The 23,315-nt window shown below is 43.6% G+C and overlaps 1 protein-coding gene across 1 annotated transcript in view; it reads left to right on the forward strand.

Moving 5' to 3' along the window:
* The first annotated feature begins 8,867 nt into the window (after window positions 1-8,867).
* The window catches only part of BMPR2 (bone morphogenetic protein receptor type 2), a 112,716-nt gene continuing 98,268 nt past the window's right edge, over window positions 8,868-23,315 (forward strand). Inside the window, exon 1 of the mRNA XM_068407238.1 lies at window positions 8,868-10,084. Coding sequence (XP_068263339.1) covers window positions 10,009-10,084 — 76 coding nt within the window. The 5' untranslated portion in view covers window positions 8,868-10,008. The remainder of the gene's footprint in view (window positions 10,085-23,315) is intronic.

Consider the following 23,315-nt stretch of genomic DNA (forward strand, 5'->3'; position numbering starts at 1 on the left):
ACATCTGGTCTTAGCTTCACACAGGCTTTCATAATAGTCTCTAGCCGTAATAGTCTCATTTTCTGGAAGCGAGTCATTGCTGCTCTTCGGGTTGAATGAACTCTGATCAGGCTTGGACCTCTACGTGTCAGGGTGAAAAAACACCTCACGTCTGAGCTGTGGGAGGCCGGAGGGGTTGGAGAGGGGGTGCTATGTTTGGATATGCACAGAGCGGCCTCTGTTTCATTTAATTTGGGAAGGGTGATTAAATGGTGACCTTCTCAGCTAAAGACGGCAGGTCTGTGATCTGTGGCTTCGGCTGCTTTGGGCTCCGTTTCATCTGAGGGTAGGACACATTTGGCAATGCAGGCTAATACTAGACTGAAGGCCCCCGTTGTTGAGATGGGTTTAATGGCCTCGAGTTGAAGGAAGATGCTCTTTGGTGTGCTAAAAAGGGGCTGTGAACTGCAACACATATTAACTGTTTGTATCTGTAGAAACCACAGGAGGAGATAATATGGTAGTAACAGCTGCCCCTGGAATTATTTGTGCACGTTTGGCTCCACAGCTTTCTGCCCAGCTGGCTGGAGGTCACTGCGAGCGCTGATAAATGTTTGCCAAACGCCAAGAAGAAGACAGGACAAGGTCAGAAACTCTTCTGGTAGCAAGGCAGAGCATGTTTAGCAAACACTGCTATCTCCCAAACTGGGGTGAGAGATTTCATCAACAAAACACGCAAGGGAGGTCTGAATGCTAGCAGAGGGCAGGAGAAGTCTGCTTTACAGCTTTTGGCTGAGCTGAGCGAAACATGGGACTTGCTGCTTCTTTCTGAGCAGAGGATTATCTGCTGACCTGTCCTAGGGACCTGCTTCTCTGGATGGGTGCAGAGAAACTTTTGAGCCTTTTCCAGTTGCATCTGAGTGCAGCGGTGTCAAACTGTTGGGGCCGGGGCAAAGGAGCAGGGCAGCTGTGGGATGGAGAAGTGAAGCCCAGCTCTGGCTCTGCAACAGTTGCAGGTGCCTGCACTTGGTTATCCAAATTCAGGGACATTTGAACTGGGGCTCCGTGATGGGCAGCCCTTTGCTCTGCTCTGCCCCAGTCCTGCCTGCCAGGTAGGGAGCTCTGGACCAGCCTGGTGCCGTTCAGGGGTGTGACCAAGTGGCTGGGAGGGTGCTCATGTCTTCTGCATGCCGGGGTGGCTGAGGGGAGCGTGTGCCCTGCATGCCCACACCTCGCCCAGGGACTACACGCATGGATGCGACCCCGGGTGGGGAGCTGAGGGCAAGTCTGGAAATGGCCTCTGGAGGCCTGGTTCTCATTTGTGAGTCAAAGTTTTTTTAGACCTCTCCAATTTCAAATGACAGGAGATAGCATGGGGTGAAAGGGGTGACTGTGCCCTCAACGCTGGCTGCATGCCTGAGCAACTCCAGACTGGTGCTGGTGGTTGGAGTCGGTGGTCTGGCCTGTATCACTTCAACAAGGGGATTACTGATGGATGTTTTGGGGAAGCAGTTAGTGGGGTGTATTTTTCCAAATCTATCCGTGAGAGGTAAGCAGGCTGTACAGAGATACGGACTCATTTCTGGATCTGAAGGAACATTCTTCACAGATAAAAATAAGTTTCAAAATTTTCAGGCAACAGATGTCACGTTACAGGCAGAAGCATAAATGATAGAAATTTGTTTAGTGTAGTAAAAGGTAATAATTTTACTTTTATCTTTCTCCAGGTGACGTTCCTGGAGCTGGCCGCATGCAGGAGAGGAACACTGAGCAGACACGCTCAGAGCAGCACCTTCCCCTGGAAGCCATGGCTCTGAGAGAGGCCAGCCCTCTGCCATCGTGCTTGCGCTGGCAGGAAGCCCCAACTTAAAAAATGCTTCAGTTCTAACTCTGTTTCCACTGTTTTTTGCCTTTGCAAGAGAAGACAAAACCTGAAGAAGCTCTGCTGTTGGGTTCATATTAGTTGATGTATCCTTTCTCATTGCATGGGGAGCTGTTGTAAGCAGTCTGACCAACAGCTGTTGCCTCGACACTGCTGCTGACTCCTTGAAAAGCAAATCTGAAGAGACCAAGGAGCCAGGTAATAGCAGAGGCCGAGGGCTGCACTGCAGCTGCTGAAACACACAGAGAAGGCGCCCCGTTACACCAAATGACTGCCCAAAGCAGCAGCCTTAGAAGAGAACCACAGCTGCAACAGAGCTGACAAAGAAAGGATCAAAAAAGGTAGGGACAAATGCAACCCTGACTGTGCCACTGTCCCCAGCAGTCATCTAGGTTTGGCAGGCAGCAAGGAATATGTTGGAGCCATTCAAGGGTTACGATGTGTCCTCCGGGGAATGGAGTAACAGCAGGGGCAAATGGTGCCACCACTGCCACCACTCAGGACGTTTGGGAAGCAGTCATGTGCATGGCTGGTTTGCCATTAAAATATGTCATTTAAAATAACAAGTGACAACTGTGTTTTGCAGACACTACTTCTCTCCTTTAGATGAACGTCTGACACTTGTCAAGCTGGCGTGGAGTTCAAGGACGCCAGCAACGAGCACGCACGCAGGCTGCTTCCTCCAGACATCCGCCATGGCAAATTGAGTGCAGTCCACCAAGGCTTTATCAGAGGGTTTCATTTTGTTCTCAAAGGGCATTTTTATTAGCTTTCTGCTAGAAGTATTGTGCTGATAAGAGAAATATTTTTACATCTAATCGTCTGCGAGAAATTAAAGAACACAAAGGAAAAGGTGGCTTTTGGAAACCAACCTGTCTTGCACTGCCAAATAGCTCGTGTAGTGAGTGATTAAAAATACCCCAAATAACAGCAGGAAAAAAAAAAACCACCCCAAAAGCAGAAGGAAAAAGGAAGGTAACAGTAGGAGGAGAGTGTGTTGGAGATGCCATGAGTTCTGTTCCCAGCCGTCTGTCATGAGTGTGAGAAGGCTCAGGTAGCTCTCAGGAATGAAACCCTGCAGGTCTGTGGTGATGACATATCCCTTTGCTATGGACCAGAAGATGATTCTGACACAACTCATTACATCTCTATTTCTGACTAAATCCATTGTTGGATTTAATGAACAAATGATGTTTTGAATTGATAAACACCCTGCAGCAAATTTCCCATTTTCTGTTGTGATGTGAGCAAGCCAAGGGAATCAGGCAAGCTGTAAAGGGCCTTTAACACACAATTTCAGGCTTAATTCAAAATGGGAGGCGCTTCTCAGAGATGGCTTGAAAGTTTCTTTCACCTCCACCCCCAAAATGGAGATAAAGTTTCCACAGACTAAGCAGCATTATCTCTAAAACAAGACAGCAATGTTGTTGGTAGTTCATTATCACAGGGAAATATCATGTATTATGAAATGTAAAAATGTCTATTAACTACTTCACTGCTAATCCTTTTAGATATAAAATATTCCCTTTGTGCGTTTATCCCGTAATGTGCACCTTCCTCTTCCTTCTCCTCAAGTACCAAAGGCTTACCTGTCCCACACCCACCTCCTTCCTTTTCCAGGCTCGACCCTTGCATCTTTGATCATGCAATTATGGGTTCCCCATAGGAAACCACTCACTATACCAAAACCAGGGAATGTGAGACCAGCATAAAATAAGTTTAATATAAAAAAAAAATCTTTCCAGGGACTGCCACAAAAATAGTGCAATTCATTTTTGCATTAACTTAATTAAAAGTCTCTTGTCAAAAGGTAAAGAAAGCTGCCACAAAATTTCTCTTTCAATATAGGATGGTGATGTCAAAGACTGTCGTGTCTCCATCGCAGAGTATGGTTCATCTTGCAGTAGATTACACAGCAACGTGGTAGAATGAGAAAAAACCCGGTCTGAAAACACTTACTAGTTCATACTCGCAAATGTCTATTGTTTTTCAAAGGCTGGAAAGTTGGTGCTCTTTTCTGTGCTTCAGAGGCAAAGAAAAATGAAGCCATAACAGCCTTCAGATGGACTTTTATGAGTCTAAAGGCCAAAAGTAACGTCTGGCACAGATTATTCAACTGGACTAAACGGGAAACGAATTCCCTCTGAGGCAGGGATTTCGATTTACCGTTTCCTTGAGGCTGTTGGTAGAACTGCCAGCGCGAGAGCCTGCTCTGGTATGTGATGGCACAGGAGGTTTTGCCAGTCTCGCATCTTGGCAGGGCAGACTGATCATCGTGGATAGTGCTTTTCCTGCCTGTCAGAAAGAACAGAAAGGACTTGACTTTCCCCCACAAAGGACTTTTCCAGGGCTTCAGTCACAGCTTGATGTCTCTCTGTCCCTCTTTTGTGGAATCCATTTTCCCAAGATGAAGCCAAGCCCTTGAAAAGGAGCAGGAACTGACAATTCAGCCAAGGTGAAAGTGATGCTGGTAGGTTGTGGGAAGGCTCTGAAGGGCAGGGTACTTTTCCCCGGTCCCAAGGAAAAGTGTCCATGCTGAAGAAAGGTACTTCTGGGTCCAGGTTGCTTCTAAAGTCCCTGGAGGATTCACCATTTTTCTTTCTGCATATCCTGTGCCCACTTCTCTGTAACTATGGTCTTCCCACAGCCACCCTTGCTATCCTGACCTCTAACTCCAAGGGGACTTATGGGGGGTGCATTAGTACCTCTGTGTGACGCCCCAGATTTGACACTGATGGGAAAATCTATATAAAATAAGTAACTGAATACTTCCGAGGGTAACGACATCTGCGTGTGATTACTTGTTTGGCTGCATTGGCTGAAGCTTTAGCTGCTAACTCAGCAGACTGTAAGTAGACAGCATTGTCTTTTCAGTTCGTCCTGGCTACAATTCAGGATGTTAATAATAATCTAGAGAGCTATACAAGGCTTGGATCTCAGCTATCAGAAACCACCTCTCTCTCCACGTACTGTTACAGGAGGCGAGACTGGGGAGATGATCTTGCTGGCAGATCTCTAATTTAGCAATGAGTGGCAGGCATTTGTGGTGGAGACCCATACCAAATCCACTATTTATTAAGTTATTACTGAGGATCCAGAATGGGGGTGTTTATTTGTAGGAAGGCCTGTGACCATCTTGATTGCTGCTTTAACATATGTTTATGCATCAGAGTCAATGCTATGGGGATGCTTTTTTTTTTAAATTGTGAACAAAGTATCCCCTAAAAGCTAAACATCGGGCCATGTTATTATGCTCTTTCCCCAGCACTTACGACAGCACTGAGAGAACACTCTGGCCAAGCTGATGAGCAGCCAAATATAATTTATGGCTTGTTTTAAACTGATTTGTTAACTTCATGAAAGGCCCTGTCAAAAAGAACAGTCCCCTGAGTCCTAACAATGATAATAGTTATGTTGCGTCAGCGCTGAAAAACTCTTGGATAACAGTGAACCTACCCTGAGAAATCTTTTTAAAGTGCCTGAAAATTGCACTTTCTAAAAAGAAACAAGGCTCAAGCTATTGTCTGGTAGTTCCTTTTGGTTTTCTTTATGCTTTGTTCATTTTATTTTCCAATGATTTTTCATGCTTCCAAGAGAGTATTCCATAGTTTTCCATATTCCAGGTAATTAAAAATAGACACATGTTGTTTAAAGGAGATGCTGCTAACACAGACACGTTTAATTTCACTTACATAGAGTGTGGCATTTGCAAGTGATATCAACATGTTTGCATCTGCATCAGCAGGGAAAAATCTAAGATGCCTATCAATCAGCCTTATTTCTCATCTCAGTGCCTCCCTTCAGCATAGGGGCAGCCCCCGGGTGCTGCACATGCCTCTGTCCTTCAAAGCTCCCTTGCCCAAGGGGAAGACCCACGTGCCCTGCGGTGGACTTGGTGCACATCAGACTGACACCTCAGGGAGCTTGCAGCCACCATACCCCAGCTCCTCTGCTGCTGTCCTCCTTGCCCCCTGCTCTGTGACTGCCCTCTGGGTGCAGCCTTGCCCCTGCCTGGCTGCGAGAACAGTGAACACAGTCGCAAAAGAGCGTCTATTTCGTAAGGTCTTTTCTCCTCATTCTAGTTTTTAAGTCTTGTCTCCGTTAAGTTCAATATTGTTGTTTCATTGGGTGAAGTTCTTCCTGGTGGAAATACAGTGCTTCGGTCAGAATATTTTCTTTTAAATCTTGGTAAGTTTTACAGGTTTTCTCTTGCCTCCCCCCTACCCTTACATGAACCCGCACCATGGATTTACTGTGCTGCAGCTCTGCAAGTTTGCATTATCCTGAGTATTTTTCTGTGGGTCTTACTTGATGTTGCTGAATATTAGGCTAGCAAAATCCTAGCTTGCAGATAAAAACAATATCACGGCAAGAATTATATGTTCTTGTCCAAGTACATAACAATGAGTGAGTCTGAGTGTGACAGTTTAGATCTCTGGTTTCCTCCCACCACCGTGGGAAAAGGAAGCTGCTTCTGTGCTTAGACAGCAGTGATTACTTCCTACATCTGTGTGGTGAAGCCGGGGTCAGCCCCTCCTCGGCCCTGCCAGCTCCAGAGAAACAGGGGTGCCGCGACTCCAGCATCGGTGCATGGCCAGGGGCCCTTCGCAGCTGCACCGGGCTAGAAGGGACCTAGCCCTTGAGGAGAAGGTCTTTCGCAGAATTCAAAATGGGGTAGGGAAGGAGGAGAAAGTCTTGCAAACTGCTGGGATTGCAAGTCTGGGAGATTAGTCCAAGGACCTGATATAAGCTTAGGCGAAGCAGATCCACAGCCCCATGGCCTTCGCAAGGGTTTTGTCTTTATCAGGATCTGGGGTTTTGTGAAACTGAGAGGAAATAATTGTATTAAAAAAGGCATGTCTTGTTCCTTCTTTCTAGGAAAACACAGAGCAAAAATCCAGTCCGTTTTGTGGAGAGAAAAAAAGAAAAGTAAGTATTTTAAGGCAGAATATCTGTTTTGTACATTTTCTTGTGGAGAAGAACACCCAGTATTAATTAATGAGCTAAAACTAGAACCATTGAAACAAGCGAGACTTCTGTCATTTACTTCAGGCTGAGCAGGTTTTGATACACGTCATAACCAATTACAGTAATTTTCTTTTACCATCTAAACAGTGAAAGTGCTGTGCAACCCACACAGTTAGGTCCTCATTTTCTATGAACCAAGTAGATCTCACTTCTTTTATTGGTAGGTACAGCTGGGCAGAAGGTATGTTGCATAGTTCTGTGTCTTTGCTGAACCAGAAAAGAACACTGGATTTTGGGCCCACCAAAAATACTCAGTGCTGGGGCTTTTTTTTCCCTCACTTGGAGGTAAAACTACTCTGTTTGTTCTTGGTTTTTGTTTGTTTTTTTTTTTTTTTCTTCCTTCTAAAGGTTAATTCTTGACAGTTCACATTCCACAAATAACAGGAAGGATACTGTGGTTAATATGTGGTTGCAGTTCTGGAAAGTGGCAATACAAATTACAATCTGGGATTCCATATTTTATTGTCTGTCACCAATATCCATGTTAGATCTGCATAGACTGGAAGTAAAGGTATTGTAACAAATTTTTAAAACATTTTTATAACTATCAGCCACATAAACTCATCTTGGCCCTAAGAATGTCCAACTATTGACAAATAGTCAATAGTTGTCAAATGTCAACTGAAATATCACAATGATCAAAATCCTATTAGAATTTATTTAATTATTCTCTTGATGATGCAATAATTGGATTACATCTATTTCACTTGTTAAGGCTTGTGAAGAGGAATTGAGTTATGCAGAAAACTTTTATTATCATTAAAATCATAACTCTAATTTGCAACTACACCATTTTATGTAGAAGCACTTAATATTTTGAGGTATGGAATTGGATTTTTGAATTTGTGCTCTTGTATCCCATTCTTGAAACTGCTGTAGGAATTTAGGCACAGGAAGCATTTCCCATAATCAAGCCTTTGGAGAAGCCCGGATATGAAGGTGCCTTCTGTGTGCAGGATATTTTTCAGAACCTTTTTCTTCGCTCCACCCAGTAAAACTTGCTTGAAAGAGCCTTGCTAGGCCAGAATATCAGCCACTATGTTCCAGTCACAGTTCTCCCATCAGCTGCAGGCCTCAATTATCCTTTTGGTCCTGTGCAATATAGCAAAGGTTAAAGCACACAAACAGCTCAGCGGGTTGACTTTGTTTTGAAATCATAGAATCTCTTTAATTTAAGAGGCAAATAATGGTTTTGCTTGGGAGAGGCAGGTGGCTGAAGCCGTGAGCTGGGTGGACTTGCCTGTGTTCACTAAGGGAGAGAGGAGCAGGTAGCATTGACAGTGGTTGTACTAGAGCTCCGCAGGGGCTGGCACAGGGGCTTGAAGCAGAGCCCGGGGCAGACGCTGCGGGGTTTGGGAAAGGAAGGCCGTGGAGTTCACAGCTGATGCAATCTCAGAGCCTGCAAAAGACTTTTTTTTTTGTTTGTTAAACGCGGTTTCGTGATTCTTGAGGTCACGCTTCCTTGCTGACAGGCTCTCAGACGCTTCCCCCGCAGACGGCCCGGGGGTGGCCGCTTGCCGCCCGCGGCCCTCCCGGCAAGGTCTGGCGGAGCCTCCACCTGTGCCAGGCGGGGCGAGCCCCGGGCCCATCTCACACAGCCAGCCCCTGCCTCCAGCGCGCCTACTCGTGACGGTGCCCCGGGCCTTACCGGCGCCCCCGGGGGCCCAGCCGGGCCCGGCCGAGCAGGCCGCTGCCGCCCCCCCGCCCCAACATGGCGGGGCGAGTCGCCCCACCGCCCGCCCGCGCGGGGAGGGGGGCGCCGCCCCGCCTCCTGCCCGAGAGGGCCCCTCTCTACCTGCCTGGAGGCCCACCTCTATGGTCAGGGGCGCGGCCAGCAGGGGGCGGGGCGGCGCCCGGCCCCGCCACTGACGGCGGGCGCGGGGCGCGGCCTGCCCGGCGCGGGGCGTGGCGCGGCGGGCCGGGCGCCCAGGCTGGCAGCCGGAGCGACTCCCCTTTGTGTCTGGAGCCGGGAGAGCCGTTGGTGCCGGCGGGCGGGAGGGGGCGCGAGCCGCGGCGGGGGACCTCCGGCCCTCGGCTCCCGCCCGCAGCCGGCGGCGGGCACGGGAAGGAGGGCGGAGCGGCGCGGAGCTGCCCCTCGCCGGCCAGCCCGGCGCGGGGGGAAGGCGCTGGCAGCGCGGAGGGGCTGAGGCGTTTCCCCGGGCCAGCTGCGCCTCGCTCGGCCCCCTGCGGCGAGCGGAGACCTGAGGGAGGAGGCCGGGCCGGGCCGGGGGCTTGCCTGGCGCTGTGGAAACTCGGGGAGGGAGGCGGAGGAGGGGGAGCGCCTTCCCCCGGCGCGGGGAAGGGCCTTCGCCGCTCTCCCGCCCGCGGAGAGGAGCCGGGTGCCTTCGCAGCTGGAGCCGCCGAGGAGGGGCCTCGCCTCCCGCCGCCCCGCGGGCCCCACCTTTGTCGGGGTGGCCGGGGGTGGTGTCGCTTCTGTGGCGGGGGGCGGGAGGCCGGGGGTGCGCGGTGGAGCCCGCCCGGCGGGGGAAGACAGATGGGCCGAGATGCAGCCGCAGCCCTCGCCGTGAGCGCGGAGGGGGTCGCGCCTCGCCGCGGAGGGACTGAGGGGATCGCCGCCGCCTTCCCGGGCGTGTGAGGCAGCGAGGAGGCAGAGACCTTTAACGGGATGGGACGCGGCGCTGCCGTGAGCCCGTAGAGCTCGTTATCCGTGCCCCGGCCTGCCCTGACTGACATTGCTGTAGGCGCGGGCTCGCGTCTGGATATGTTTCCTTCTCAACCGGGCTGTTTCTTCGATATCGTGAAGCTGCGTGGGAAATAAGCTCGGTTCCCAGCTCGGTGGGGAGCGTGTCGCCGTTCCTGGGCGGGAGGAGATGCCTCGGGGCTGGGAGGCAGAAGCAGGCGCTTCCCCGGTGTCGGCGGAGCGGTGCCGGCTTCCGAGACATGAAGGCAGGCGGGTGTAATGGAGTAAGAGCGAAGACGGCTCGTCTCATCTGCCATTTGCCCTTCCAGACGGGATTGTAAACCGAGAGAGCTGAGGAAGGCTGTGCGAAAGAAGGAGGAAATTCCTCTCGTCGGGGGTTTTTTCCTCTTTTTTTTTTTTTCTTCCTTTTTTTCTTTTTTTTTTCCTCCTCCTGCCTCGGTCCTCGGCTTCCCCAGGTATGACTGCCTCACTGCAGCACCTTGTGCTGGTGCTCCTGCTCTCCAGTGCCACCCTGCTGCTCAGCACTGCGGCTGGTAAGTAGCCAGTGGGTGTAACGAACTAGCCATTTTGGCAGGGGGAACGGGGGTGGGGTCCGCTGGTATTTGGGCACATCTGTGTCTCCTTAAAAACTGGTGTGCATCTGTTTCGGCCGCGAAGCCTGATGAAAAAGTTTTGGAATCCCGATAACGTTGAGCGTCTCGGAGAATAAAATCTGCTTTATTGTGTAAATGAACTCGACCTGCATTCAAGATGTGTATGCTTTGCCTAGATCTGCTTCTCTTGTCTAATAAGTTATTTCAATTTTGGAAAAATATATAATCTTTTTGTTTTGCATACCTCGCCCTTTGTAAGGTGATGCAGGAATTTTTAATATATATTTTAATCGTCGGCAGAGCTATGCCTGTTTTGCTGTGGGATCTTTGGGCACAGCCATTTTTAATTTTATCAGCATCGGTGCTTTTAGGGGCTTTACACATGTGCTGCAGTTTTATAACAGACTTACTGTAATGTATATTTTTTTTTCTTGGAGATCTGAAGCAAAAATTTAGCTATTGTCACTTGTGATAATAGAATAGTAACACAAAACACCGTGGAGGAATGCTGAAAGATCTTGAAGAGTACTCTCTTTTTTAACAAGAAGTTGGAAGCGTATATGCTAAGAGCAGCCTTATTCATATTTTTGGACGCTCTCGACCTATTTTTAATTTTGCTTTGAAGCTCGGTGTCATATATGTATAGGATGTTTGGCCGTAATATTGGGAGAGAGATGTGTATTGGTCTGGCATCCTTTGGTTTTCTGTCATGGTGACAGATTAGCATGTTGGAGCCTTCTGAGTGTTGCCCAGCTTTGTTGGGCACTAATACCAATCTCACAGCATGCATTTTCCAGCAGTTTTGGAAAACTCCTAGGACTTCGGTGTCTTCTTACTAATTGGGATCCAATTTGCAGTGCTTGCTTTTTTTAGTGTTATTTTGCAATCTGATGTGTGTAATTCATAAATGAATCCTTGTAGGAAAATTGCTGTATCTTGCTAAGATGACCCAACAAGCGGATGGTATTTTCTGTATTATGTTTCAGTGAGGTCTTAAAATTTAATTGTTTGTCAAAGTTGAAGACACTTGGTGTCATTATTAGGAAAATCCTGTAAATTACATATGTTTAGGCAGTTTCTTCATCACTCTGACTGGATAGTCCCTGATTTTCTCACTTCTGCTTTTTAAGAGGTCTCTTTCAGGAAGATATTTAAATGAAAAGATTGATGTTGCCTGTGTCATCCTGACCTTTGACTGCCATTATTTTAGATTGATGTCTGCAGCGTCTCTCTGTGGTAGTTTCTGAGGAGTGTTTTTCTTTTTTTTTTTTCCCCTCCTTTTTCTAGAAGAAGGGACTTCTGAAGGTCAAAAGTCTTGGTATTAAAGCACGTGTGAATCAAGAATACCCAGCATCTCAACTTTTCTTTCAAATACAGTTTTTAAAAAGTGGAGGCTTTTTTTCCCCTATGTGAAAGCTTCAGTGAGTTGGTATTTTCTCTGCCCTGAGGAAGGAGAAGGGTTACTGAAGGAGCGAGTATGGATTTGAACCAGGCCAAGGGCTGGGCAGGTGCGGTAGCCCATTTGCACGGTTTTTGCCAATTCACCTCAATCCTGACCTGGCAACAGCGTTCCCAGTATTTCAGGTCTGGTTTTACCTTGTTAAAAGGCTATCGACGATGCCAGCTTGTTTGGTTGTTTTGTGAACAGGAATCTATTTTCCCATTGTGATTTATTTCTTAATTGTGAAATTTTAACAATCCGCATTTTAAAAAAAACCTTGGTCGTAATCCTCTGTAAAAGTAATTACACGGATGATTTGAGCTTTAGTTAAAGCGGCTAATGGTTGATTTTAAGTTTACACTGCATTTCAGAAAAAAAATGTCTATACATGGGGAAGCTACACTAATGTGTAATTCTGCCCTTTTATGTTCATGAAAGAGCTAACACTCTTTCTTCTCTTCCCCTCCCCCAAGGCGTGAACTGTACGCTCCCATCAGAGTGAAAATGCTGCCTTTGTAGCTCTGGAAACCCCTATTAATTCTTCCTTCTGATTAGCGAATGGTTACTATATCTCAGCAGTGTATGGAACTGAGTGTTTATAAATGTGAAAGCATGACATCAGAGGGCAAGTATTTTCATAACAGGTTTGTAAATGTCTGTCTGGAGGAGAATATCTGGACCTCCTTGGGGAGAGCTCCACAAAGACCTGGGCTTAGTATGGGCAGGAAAGGAAAGATGCATACAGAAAATGACAAAAAAAAAATCTTACAGTGGGGCTGTTGATGACAGCATCACTCATAATCTGGAATATGAATGAAGGAAGAAGGTGGTTCTTCCTTCACCTTAGTAATTGAAGATGTAATAAAGAACTAGCTCTAGATTCAGAATTATTTGCTGATTATTGGGGGGGGGGAAATATTACTGGCTTCCTCCATAAAACCCAGTTCTTAACAGGTATCTGGTAACTCTGTATTTAAATCATTTATTAGTCCTTGTGAAGAGAAATACTACAGTAAGGACATTCTACCAATAATAATCTTAGGTAAAAATTTGAGGGGTTTAAAAAGTTATATTGAAAAAAAATAGTTTGTGCCACTTTGTTTTTTATTTCTCAAATGACCTGAAATACCTGTTTCTAAATCTTTCGTTTAGAACTATGGGACCTATTTATATGCCCTTATATTTCAGAGGATTTGAACGCATTAATCGTGAGGGTTGGTGCCTGAAGAGGTGGTTGGTGAACCTTTGAGCTGTTCCCCAGTATTGCTAAAGAATTTTGTTTGGGTGTTCATATGGACCTGATATTAAAGATATAATCTTTCCTCGTTTCACTTGCTTGCTTTCTGTGATATGCAATACTAAACCACTTTTCCTTCTTTATACATATCCAGGGTAGACAGCACTCCATTGTCTAATGTGTAAATTATTTGCGGAAAGTATAAAGTGAAAATTAAAGCAAACATAATATCCTTTTATCTTTGGGAATCTTTCCATAAGTCTGTATCTATGTGGTTCAATAGGGCCGCAAAATTTTCAGTGTGAATGGAATTGGATAGAGATTGAAGTATTTTTTTTTAATGATCATTTTAATTATTAATTAAAATGAGTGAACTGAAGCATCTTTATTCAGTTCTGTCTTGCCAGTTAAAGTTACTTTAATGTCTCAACATAATTTGTTTGAAATATGAATTTTGTGACGTGAGGAAAAGCCTCCTTTGACTATTCAACTCAGTTCTTCTAATTCAGTGTTTTGAGTTAGTAACTGACTTTATGTATCTTGCATATTAACAGGTTTTTTTTAAACCTATCTGCACCCCATTTTCTACTTCTTTACTAGAGTATGCCCATTGTTTATGGCTCATTCAGATGTAATCTAAAAATTAAATTTATTTTTCTGTCTGACTTGGGAGCTGTCTCAGAAATACTAGCCTAGCAGATGGAAACAGACTGTTTGCTTGAGGGGCACGACTGGTTCGCTTGATGGATAGCCACACGTACAAGTGCAGCCTCTACGCCAGACTAGGGCTTCATTAACTGTCTAGTTGTGTAAAGGAATAGTGTAGCTGTGAAAGCACAGGACTCTGCACAGAGCCATTCACCCTGCTGAGAAGAGCCTTTTTTCCATTAGGTAAATCAGCCTGTATGAGCCTCTGTGATATTTCAGCTAAACTGCTTCCCATCCCCAAGCAAACTCCAGTACTTCTGCACTGCGCGGTGCGGCGTAGGCATAGGCTGTGAGGAAATGGGAGCTGCACTCATCTGATGGCCGAGGAGCCCACATTTCAAGCCCTGAGACATTACACAGATACCTTGCTTCAGTATGAATGGTTTTACCCTAAAGGAACCACGTGTAAAAGGTTGGCTAAATTGTCTGCCTATCCTTCTCTGATCAAGGAACGCAAACCTCGCTTCACCCTGGACAAACAGGGAACCATAACTGTACTTCTTATAATTATTCTTATGGTGAACTTTGTATAAGTGGTTGTTTTGATGACACCTCTAGCACGTATTACAAACTTCTGTAAAAAAATCATTTGTTGACTTTTATAAACACTGTTGTTCACCCTGCCTTTTTATATACCATTAAGTATTTCTCAGTAGTCTGTATAGTCAGTGGCATTGTTTGTGTGGCAGATAGCACCTTCCTCTGCCTTTCTCACCAGAGAGACGAGAAAGTTGGTGTTTTCTGTTCTTCAGAAATGTTTTATTCCTAACAAACAGTAGAATGCATGGCTTACTGTCACTGGAGCTGTATTGTGTTTGGGCTCTGGCTGTGCCGTGAATGTGTGCTGTCATGTTCTGACCAGAATCTAACTTTCCCAGCCAGGGCTGCGTGCAAGCAGTGTGTAAAGTTTTATACGGAACAAAATGTTTATGTCCTGAATAAAACAGCCTTGGTGAGGCTTTGTGTTGGGTAGGGCAAGAATCTGTGCATAGCTTGCGCGCAGTTTTACGTGTTAATTTTGTTAAGCTTGTAGACTTAGTGGAACTGCTCACTGCTTCAATTTGAATTTCAAAATAAGTGGAATAGAAGAACTGTTCTCCAAAACAGAAAATCAGTTTGGGTACTGAAATGTTGGGTTTTGTGGGTTTTTTTTGTTTTTTTTTTTTTTTTTCAATTTCTCTGAAACGTAAGTTCACAGAAGTGTAAGGCTGGAAGTGACTTCGCTTCTGTTTCCTCCATGGTCTAGTTGCGTAAGTACAGATAACAGTGTTTGTCTAACATCTCTCAAATCTCCAGTGGAGAGGGATTTCGCAGCCAGTCTAGGTAGTCTGTCCTGTTACAGTGCTTAATTACCATGCTTCTCATAATGCAGCGGTAGTAGTTTTTTTCCCTTCTATTCTCATGCAAGATTGTTTAAGATACTCCTTAATTAATATGTGGTAATCCATCTGAACATACAGCACGGAGTACACACACAGACAACTGCCAGGGAACATCAGTCTTGTAAGTTCATGTGTTGAAGCCTGGTGTCTCAAATTTGGCTACAGTAATTTGCGATGGGAAGCTTGAGTCGACTATCAGTGTTTTAAAATGAAACTTCTGCAAGTTTTTAAAAACTGTTTTTGAAAACTTATGCTCTTCCTAAAATTTTGATTTCTGATGGTGCCCTTCTGACTCAAGGGATCTGTTAATCGCAGAGCTGGGAGCTGGGCTGAGCGGCAGGAGTGGAATGTGACAAGAGAGGTCAGTCTGGGTGTGTGACCAGGAGGAGGAAAGGCTGGCAGGACAGGGGAGATTTGAAAGGATGAAGGATTTAATCTGGTTTGCAGTGGGATGAGAACCACAGTGTATTAGACAGCCAGACAGAGCTGGTGTCTTGCATTTGTCAGACTTGTTTGGAGAGTGAGTGCCTGCAGTTGTGTGGTGGAACGAAGGTTTTGTGCTGGCAGAGAGAAAGAGTAGTTGTAGGTAGCAGTTTTGAGGATTCCTGTTCTCTCTTGTGAGAATGAATGAGAGACCTAGTCATTTAGATAGTGCTTTTACCCTCCGCCCCTTCCCGCAGTCTCATAAATTTGGAAACCACTAGTTTTTTGGGTGGTGATGGCATTTTATTCCAAGTCAGTGGTGTGTGTCAGTTTTGTTGACTGCCTTCCTGGGTTTGCATCAAATCACATATTTTGTTTTGAACTCTAAAGGTGTCTGCCTTCTGCATCTCTCAGTACGTTGTATTTCCTCTTCCATTTCTTATTTCTGTGAGAAAGGGAGTGAAAAATAGGTACTATGAATGCAGAAGGCTGCCATTGCCATCTGTGAACCCTTCCACCTCCACCGTTAACTTCTGAATCTGCCGACCGATTTCAACCGTATGTGAAAGATGCTAAAAGTCTCCAGAGACTGAGTTGCTACCGTTTTCATGAAAATTGGGAACTGAATAGAGAAGACAACTCCAAGGCAGAGGTGTCCCAAGGGGAAAACGAAGCAGAACACAGCCCAGGTAATCCTCTTTGCTTAAAGCTGGCTGCCCGGTCAGTGCAGGGATGCTGGCAGGCGTGTGGGTGCATACACTGTTCTGGACTAAGCACAGTGTATTTCGTCCTCTGTTCTCTCGGCGTGCCGTAGGAGATCTGGGGGAGAACTGGGGATCTCTTTTGTGGGAGGGGTGGGAGCTGGGTAAGAAGTGTGGGAGAAAGGGCATGTTTATAGGCGATTAGTCTGCAGCTTGTGGAATAACTTATGTTTCTGAGACAACATACTAGGCAATTTTTTAAACTGAGCTTCCAAAACAATGCCCAAATCACTTTACTGAATGGCTGTCATCCATTTACGACTTTACAGTGTGTATGAGTAGCTTGCAGTTTATGGCATGCATTGTTTTTTACACTTTCAAACTGGATTTAATAGACTACCCTGTGTGTACACTTAGCTTTAGTTCAGATATCCCACACATTAAATTTCTTATGATCTTTTTTCAATGGTGCTGTAACTTACGCTTTTCCTGTGGTCCCTTTGTATGTTTTTGTTATGTGTTATACTTGCTTGAACCTGTGAAGTGCATGAAAAATAGTTTTATTATTTGTGTTAAGCAGGAGTAATGGAAAGGCGTGTACTGTCACCTTCTGGGGTGGAGTAAATGGCAGGCAGTGTCACAGCTAGTGGTATAGTGAACCTCTGAGCTGCTGGACTGACTGTTACCAGCAAGTGGGCTAGGTAATGCTAGCAGTGGTGCACAGCAGCTCTTACTGTTACATTTAGCCAAAAGCTGATACTACATTTATGCTCCTTGTTCTACTATATATACTTTTTCTATTTTGAGTTGTAAGCAGGATGGGTGTAAGAGGCTTTTTTCTTTTTTCCCTGGAGTGAGATGACTGAAAATATAATCGTAGGTCATGTATGTTAATTGGGTGCCTTAATTTTATACATTAGAAAATGCAGCACTTAATTAATATCAAAGTATTGGGTGTTGGCAGTGTCATCTCTCAAGCTCATCATTCTTGGCATGAAGTGCTTTTCCCTCTACATAAGTCACAAAGGTCAGGTTCACCTGGTGTGAGACACTTCAACGTAATTCAGTGACACAGAACGACTGACTGAACGTGCTCTACTGCTCTTGCTTTTGCCTTATTAGACTTACTCAGTTTGACTTGGTTTCTGTTAAAAATAAAACATTTTATTTCTGCAACCAAATCAGCATGGGTACAGATACTTGGAACAAAACTCCTAGACGATTCATATTAGAGAACCTTAATTAGGTTTTCCAAGAATTTAAGCTAATCCACAATCCTTTGCTGCTCTGAAATTTGTTAGACTTGACAGAGACGTATCAGGAAGAATAATGGGTCGTGTTATTGTTCAAGCTGTTTTCTACAGTAATGATTGTACTAAATAAATGGTCTTATCAGGGGTATGTTTAGTTGTCCACTGCTAAAAAATGTTCGCTTTTGTTAGTGGTGGAGTGGTTCTGTTGTAGTTAGTTTGTTGCTGAACCTACTTGAAAATTAATCCTTCCTTCTGGTGCTATCCTTCAGAGAGAAGTCAGTGAAGCTGATTTAGGTGGGGGGCCTTGTGTCCCTATACATTCTAAGCTGCAAAAATCTTGGTGCAGACATACTATATGCTGTAGATGTGTGCTGTATGCTGTGAACTTCGCCAGTCCTTTTATTTGTTTAAAACCTAAACACTAGAAATTATTTTTCTATATTTATTTGCAGACAAGGGACCTTCTTAGATGAAGATTAGGTTTTTTTTTCTTTATGATTACCAGTTCTTAAATATAAATTTTCATCGTATTTAGCTGTCTGAGATATGAATGATGTGTAGAGCCAATATAGGAAGCTGAAGAAAACTAAGATTGCAGCAGGAAAGTTGTAGCACCTATCTTTTTAGTGAGGCTGTGGCACCGCCATATATATGCAAAGCAGGCACTTAGCCCAAGAACAACCTTTTTGTATTAAAATAATTTCAGTTGCATTCAGAGAAGAATAAAAGGAACCCTGTAATGAAGTTCGTCTGGATGCCACCATGGTGTCGGTTTCTTATGTTTGCATGTTTGAAGTTCTTCTCCTTTATTTCTAGCTGTAATGGCCCAGGCCAGGGAGCTGTAGCCGGAGCAGCTGCCGTGATTGAAATAGCCATGCCCGCTGCAGCAGTATTTGGTTCTCTCTGTGAACATTTTTTATATAGAACGTACACAAATCCCTGATGCTAGTGTGCGTTGCGTAGGTGCAGTGAAGGTGACCTGTAATACATACATGTATATGTGTGTCTGTATGTGTATGTATTCATTTGTACTCAGTACGTTACCAAAATTTGAGCACACCAATCTGTTTCACTGCAAAAATCTAATATTTTAATATTAGCAAATTAACTGTTTGCTTGGTGTTCTTAACTTCCAAAAAGTCCTTATAAACAGCTTATTTTGTGTGACTGGTAAACTTTACACTTATTAATTACATCCAGATTCTACCAGGAACTGTTAAATAATTTGTCTTTTAGTTATACTAAGATGAATCTGGCCTAATTAAATTTTAGTTAAATTTAGTCTGTAGTAGTTAATGCTGTTGCAGCAGAACACAATTATTTAGCCATAGTTGTGTACATTGTTTTAGCTGAGAATTTAAAATCTAGTAAATATTTTTTCCTGAATATTTCCGTACAAACTTAGAAATATCTTAAATGGCAAATAGACTTTCTTTGCTTTTATCGTTTCCTGTCAGAGAAGTAGTACCATTAATGAAGCTGGCAGCAAATTTAGCTTCCCTTGTTTTAAGAAGCAGTGGAATAGAATGTTCATGTGCAAAACAAGTAAAACCCTAACTATTACTTTACTAATCTGTCTGTGGACTATATAACACTACTTAAAATTGAAGTTGTGGCCTTTGGGCACAAGAATACACAGTCCAAATACGACACAACATAGTAAATGAATTTAAAAAAAGGGGAGAAGGCGTGTAAAATAAGGAAGACTAATTATTGATACAATAATAATATAACTCAAACAACTTCATGGTTTCACTTTGAGGATGCAAGAATATTTTCTTCTCCCTTTCCCGTGTGCAGGGGGAAAAAAAAAGAGGTCCTAAGACACTTGAATAACAAATAGTGCCATAATATATGAGACTGGCAAGCATATTCTGAGCAGAAGTAACTTCAGGGAGGAAATCTAGAGGTGTTTAAGAGGGAGTGCAGTAAAAGGGGTGTTGAATTGGGTCCTGCTGAGGAATGGAAGAGTTAAATGTGAAAGCAACTATTCACATGTCAGGTACTTCGAAGCAGTCATCAGAACAAAATCCAAGTGAAGGTCTGCAAAAGGAGGCAGATGTTGTCAAAGTGATATCATGGACAACAACTTGATTTTCTCGACTGGTTTTGGAAGGGTGGGAGAAGGGTTAGTAACAAAAGAGCTGAGCTAAGAACATAATAAGGCATGCAAGGGAATAAAGAATGGGCTTTTAACATGGTGTAAACAAAACTGAGTTGGTGATCCAATAACGAGGGAGGAAGATAAGATAGGCAGAAAAGTCAGAAAGCTCCACAGTTAATTAAGATTCTCATTAAAACTTGGGGGACCAATTGGGAAGAATGGTGAATTGTGTGTAGCACACAGAGCCGTGTGTTACACTCTTACTTCTTCTGCGTGTCCTGTTACAGAGAGAAGCTTGCACTAGCTGAGTGAGAAAGCATCGGGAATTGCCAGTAAATGCAGGATATGTCCCCCAGAATTGTGTCTGAACTGCGCTGTGCGTAGTTAGTAGCCATCAAAATAGCAGCAACAGGTTTTTGTTTGAACTGCTGGAAGTATAAAGAAACAGATGAAAACTAAAATTTTAACTTTTAAAAAATGTTTTTATGTGGCAAATAATGCAAAACTTTACTGAGCATATTTTTATACAAAGAATCTGAATAATCCACGGTTATACTAACTGAAACAAGAATTTCCATAGAATCACAATCCTTTTTATGACTTTACCTCCTTGCATTTGGTTATGATTAATCTTCCATAAAATTGTTGTTAAGTATTTGTGAAAATCAGTGCAGTGTCTTAGGTAAGGCTTAGATTAAGTGATTGAATGGCTAAGGCATTTTACAAATAGTATAAATGTTTTAATGTTGCTTTACTACTAAGAAGAAGAGATATGGCTCCTCTTTGGTGGCAGGTTTCATGTATTTGTCGTGCATACAGCATCTTTTCTGCCAACTTCAAATCTTAAAATGTAGTTAAATCCATACTTTTCAGACACCAGGATCTGACATACATTTAACAATGCTGTTATATACCACTTTCAATCTTCCTGCAATATGTTCGTGCATATAATGCAAAATAAAAACCAAACAAAAGACATCAACAGCCATTAGCCAGGCTTCTAATTGAGGTTAATCAAGATAATTCTAAATACTGAACTTGTTACTGTATCAGCTAACTTGTTTTCTGTATCTGATTACTGAGGGCAAAATGAAACTTTATGTGAATGTTCTGTATTTAAACAAGTCGCTTTTCCCTTTCTGTGCTGAAGTTAGGCCGGTTATGAGCCTCTTAGCGTTGCTTTTTTCACGTATTTTTGTGTTCATGCTATAAGCTTAAACCCAGAATCACTTTGGGACAATGAAGTTCAGTACAATTATATTCTGTTTTCAAATGGTTATTATGCAAGATGCTGGTGTAATCCCACCAGCTTTTTTAGTATTCCAGTGTTCTGAATACTTCATTAATTTATACAGATTTACAGTTAGCTCTTTGAACTTGACACAGATTTTGGAGATCAGGCATTTTAGTGAGACTATCAGGAAACGCTGGGAAGTAAGCCTATTGCAATATCCTTGCTTCTCCAGATAAAACTAGACATCCTGGCTGGATGTTTACCAGTGTTATTATAGGACAAGGTATTTGTGTCTTGATTCTTTTCCTAGATTTGCCCACCTTTCTCCACCCTTCGTTTTATTATTCTTTTTAGGATGGTTAGAATAAGCACGTAATGAATTTACCTTTTATGTTACTGACATGTGCTTTTGTGCTTTCAACATATAATTGCAACTAAATAGTTTAAAATATCGAGGAATGCCACATACAAACAGTTATTACTTTTAGCTGAAACATATAATAACAAATGAGGATGACGTATGCGATGGAATCTGATAGTAAATTCCTTTGTGGCAATTACATAAAGCAGTTAGTTTCAGTGCTTAATTGATAACACCGGGGCTTGCGTCACTTCCGCGAGGTGTGGGAATACGAGGTGCAGAGGTAACTGCATTCCATCAAGTTTCAGTCTAGACAGGCACGAGAGCATCATTCACCCGGTACCAAACAAGGCAGGCTCCTCACCTTCTTAGAAGTGACCTTGCAGCTAAAGAATGTGCTGTGGTGGGCACAGGGAAAGGCAAGCTGAGAGCTCGGTGCTGTCACCAGCACTCTGCCTAGAGTTCAGGGTCTTGACTTGAAAGGATGCTATCTGGACTGCAGAACGTTGGTTTCTTCTCATTTCATAGGGGCGGTGGTTTTTGAAAGGAATAGTTTAATGAAGTGCTGTACAGTTAATTACATTTGATTGAAGGAAAAGCTTGTTATCTAGCTGGGGTGGGAGTAAGTTTGAAGTACACTTTTATAACAAAAAGTATTAGGAAACACTATTAGAGACTCGTCTCCCTCCTTTAATTGATGAGTAGTAGAGTGAGCTTTGACTTTTTCAAACAAGGTTTCCAAGGAAAGGGCTTTTTTTTTTTTCTTTTTTTTAAGGGGATGTGTCTGCTTCTAAGGCATATCAGAATTACAAAGGTAAAGCATGATGTAGCACAAGCTGAGCCCAGTTTAATTAGTTCTGCTGGATTTGTTAGCTTGATTTCTACGTAGGCACCGCCAGAACTAGTCGGGGAGGACTGCTGAGGGGAAGAATGGCGAAGCTATTGAGGAGAGTGTGCAAGTGTGGAAGCTTCCCTTAAAGAAGGGAAGCTGCAAATGTTGTATTTAGCAGAGGATGAGTGTAACTCTATAGTTTTGTTTTCACTAGCAAAACCAGAATTATCTAAAAGCAGAGCATTAAAAACAAACATGAAATCAGTCATATAAAACCAAAACCCGTCATTATTATAACTATCTGTAGGACCTTATTTCAGCTGCTTTGTGCATAATAGTGACAGTTTTTAGAAAGCATTTTTCTCTGCAGGGTCTCTGCCTCATTTCGTGGAAAAAGGGGTAATTTCAAGTTCTTGCAGAGAATAGACTTTCCCAGTGGCAGACTTCTTGCAGACTTGTTACCCTCCTGCTTCTCTCTTCCACTTGGATGCTATATACCCCAGTTTGGAGGTGGTTCTTCATGTGTGCGTCTGTCGTAGTATTCTCTCTTCTTCGTTTTCGCTTATTCCCCTTATTTCAGTTATTGTAAAAAGACATTTTTATTTAAACTTGAACATTGCTGGTTTATGCGTTTCTTCGCTGTAATGAAAAGAAACGAGTTGTATCATGTTACTAAAAAGAGATCTTTGATAAGTGCTCAGATCAACTGGGATGCATAAAGGAAGTGCAAAAGACTGAAGTTTATTCTTCCCTAAAGGAATGCTTAGCTTCCCTGACTCTTCTGGTATGCTTTCTAAAAGTGGGGCTCTTTTATTGTCTTACAGAACGCAAACTCTGAGAATCTTGATTGACAGGTGACAGATCCTCTGTGAATGTGTAATTTGTTCTGGGGGAAATGCAGTGGGGTGAGATTAGAGGCAGTATAGGACAATCCTTGCCTACATTAATTTGGCTCAGTATAGCCCATGAGAGGTGGCTCATCTACTCAACTTCTTTTAAACATGTGTGAGCTTGAGTGAGTAATTAAGGATGTGATTTCAGATATATATTTAAATAATGCTTTTGGAAGAATCATATGAAGCTTTGGTTAGAATTTGGGGAGGGGGGCAGTTGAGTAAAATTGTGTGAAGGGCTGTTCTAGCCCTTGGGGAATATACAGATTCCATGCCACAGATTTCCAAACTATTTCTTCTGTAGTGCATTTTATTAGGGGGTTCCAGGACTTTTGAAAGGCAAGCTGGTAATAAATTTTTTCACTATGTGTAGAGGAAAACCAAAATTATTCTCAGTGTTGTCAACTACTGTGGGGGCGGGGGGAGGGAGGGTGTGACAGTTCAAAAAGAAAATCATTATGCTTTCTTGGAGATCTCTATCTAGTCATCAGTGTGATAGCGGAAACCTTTCCTTGTAGTTCTGCTAGAACTATTTTGAATTCTCATCTTTGTGTTTAGAGTTGTATTGTGCAAGACTGATGAGATCAGGCTTTGGAAGTTAG

Source organism: Nyctibius grandis, chromosome 9, assembly GCF_013368605.1.
Source record: "Nyctibius grandis isolate bNycGra1 chromosome 9, bNycGra1.pri, whole genome shotgun sequence".
Lineage (NCBI taxonomy): Eukaryota > Metazoa > Chordata > Aves > Nyctibiiformes > Nyctibiidae > Nyctibius > Nyctibius grandis.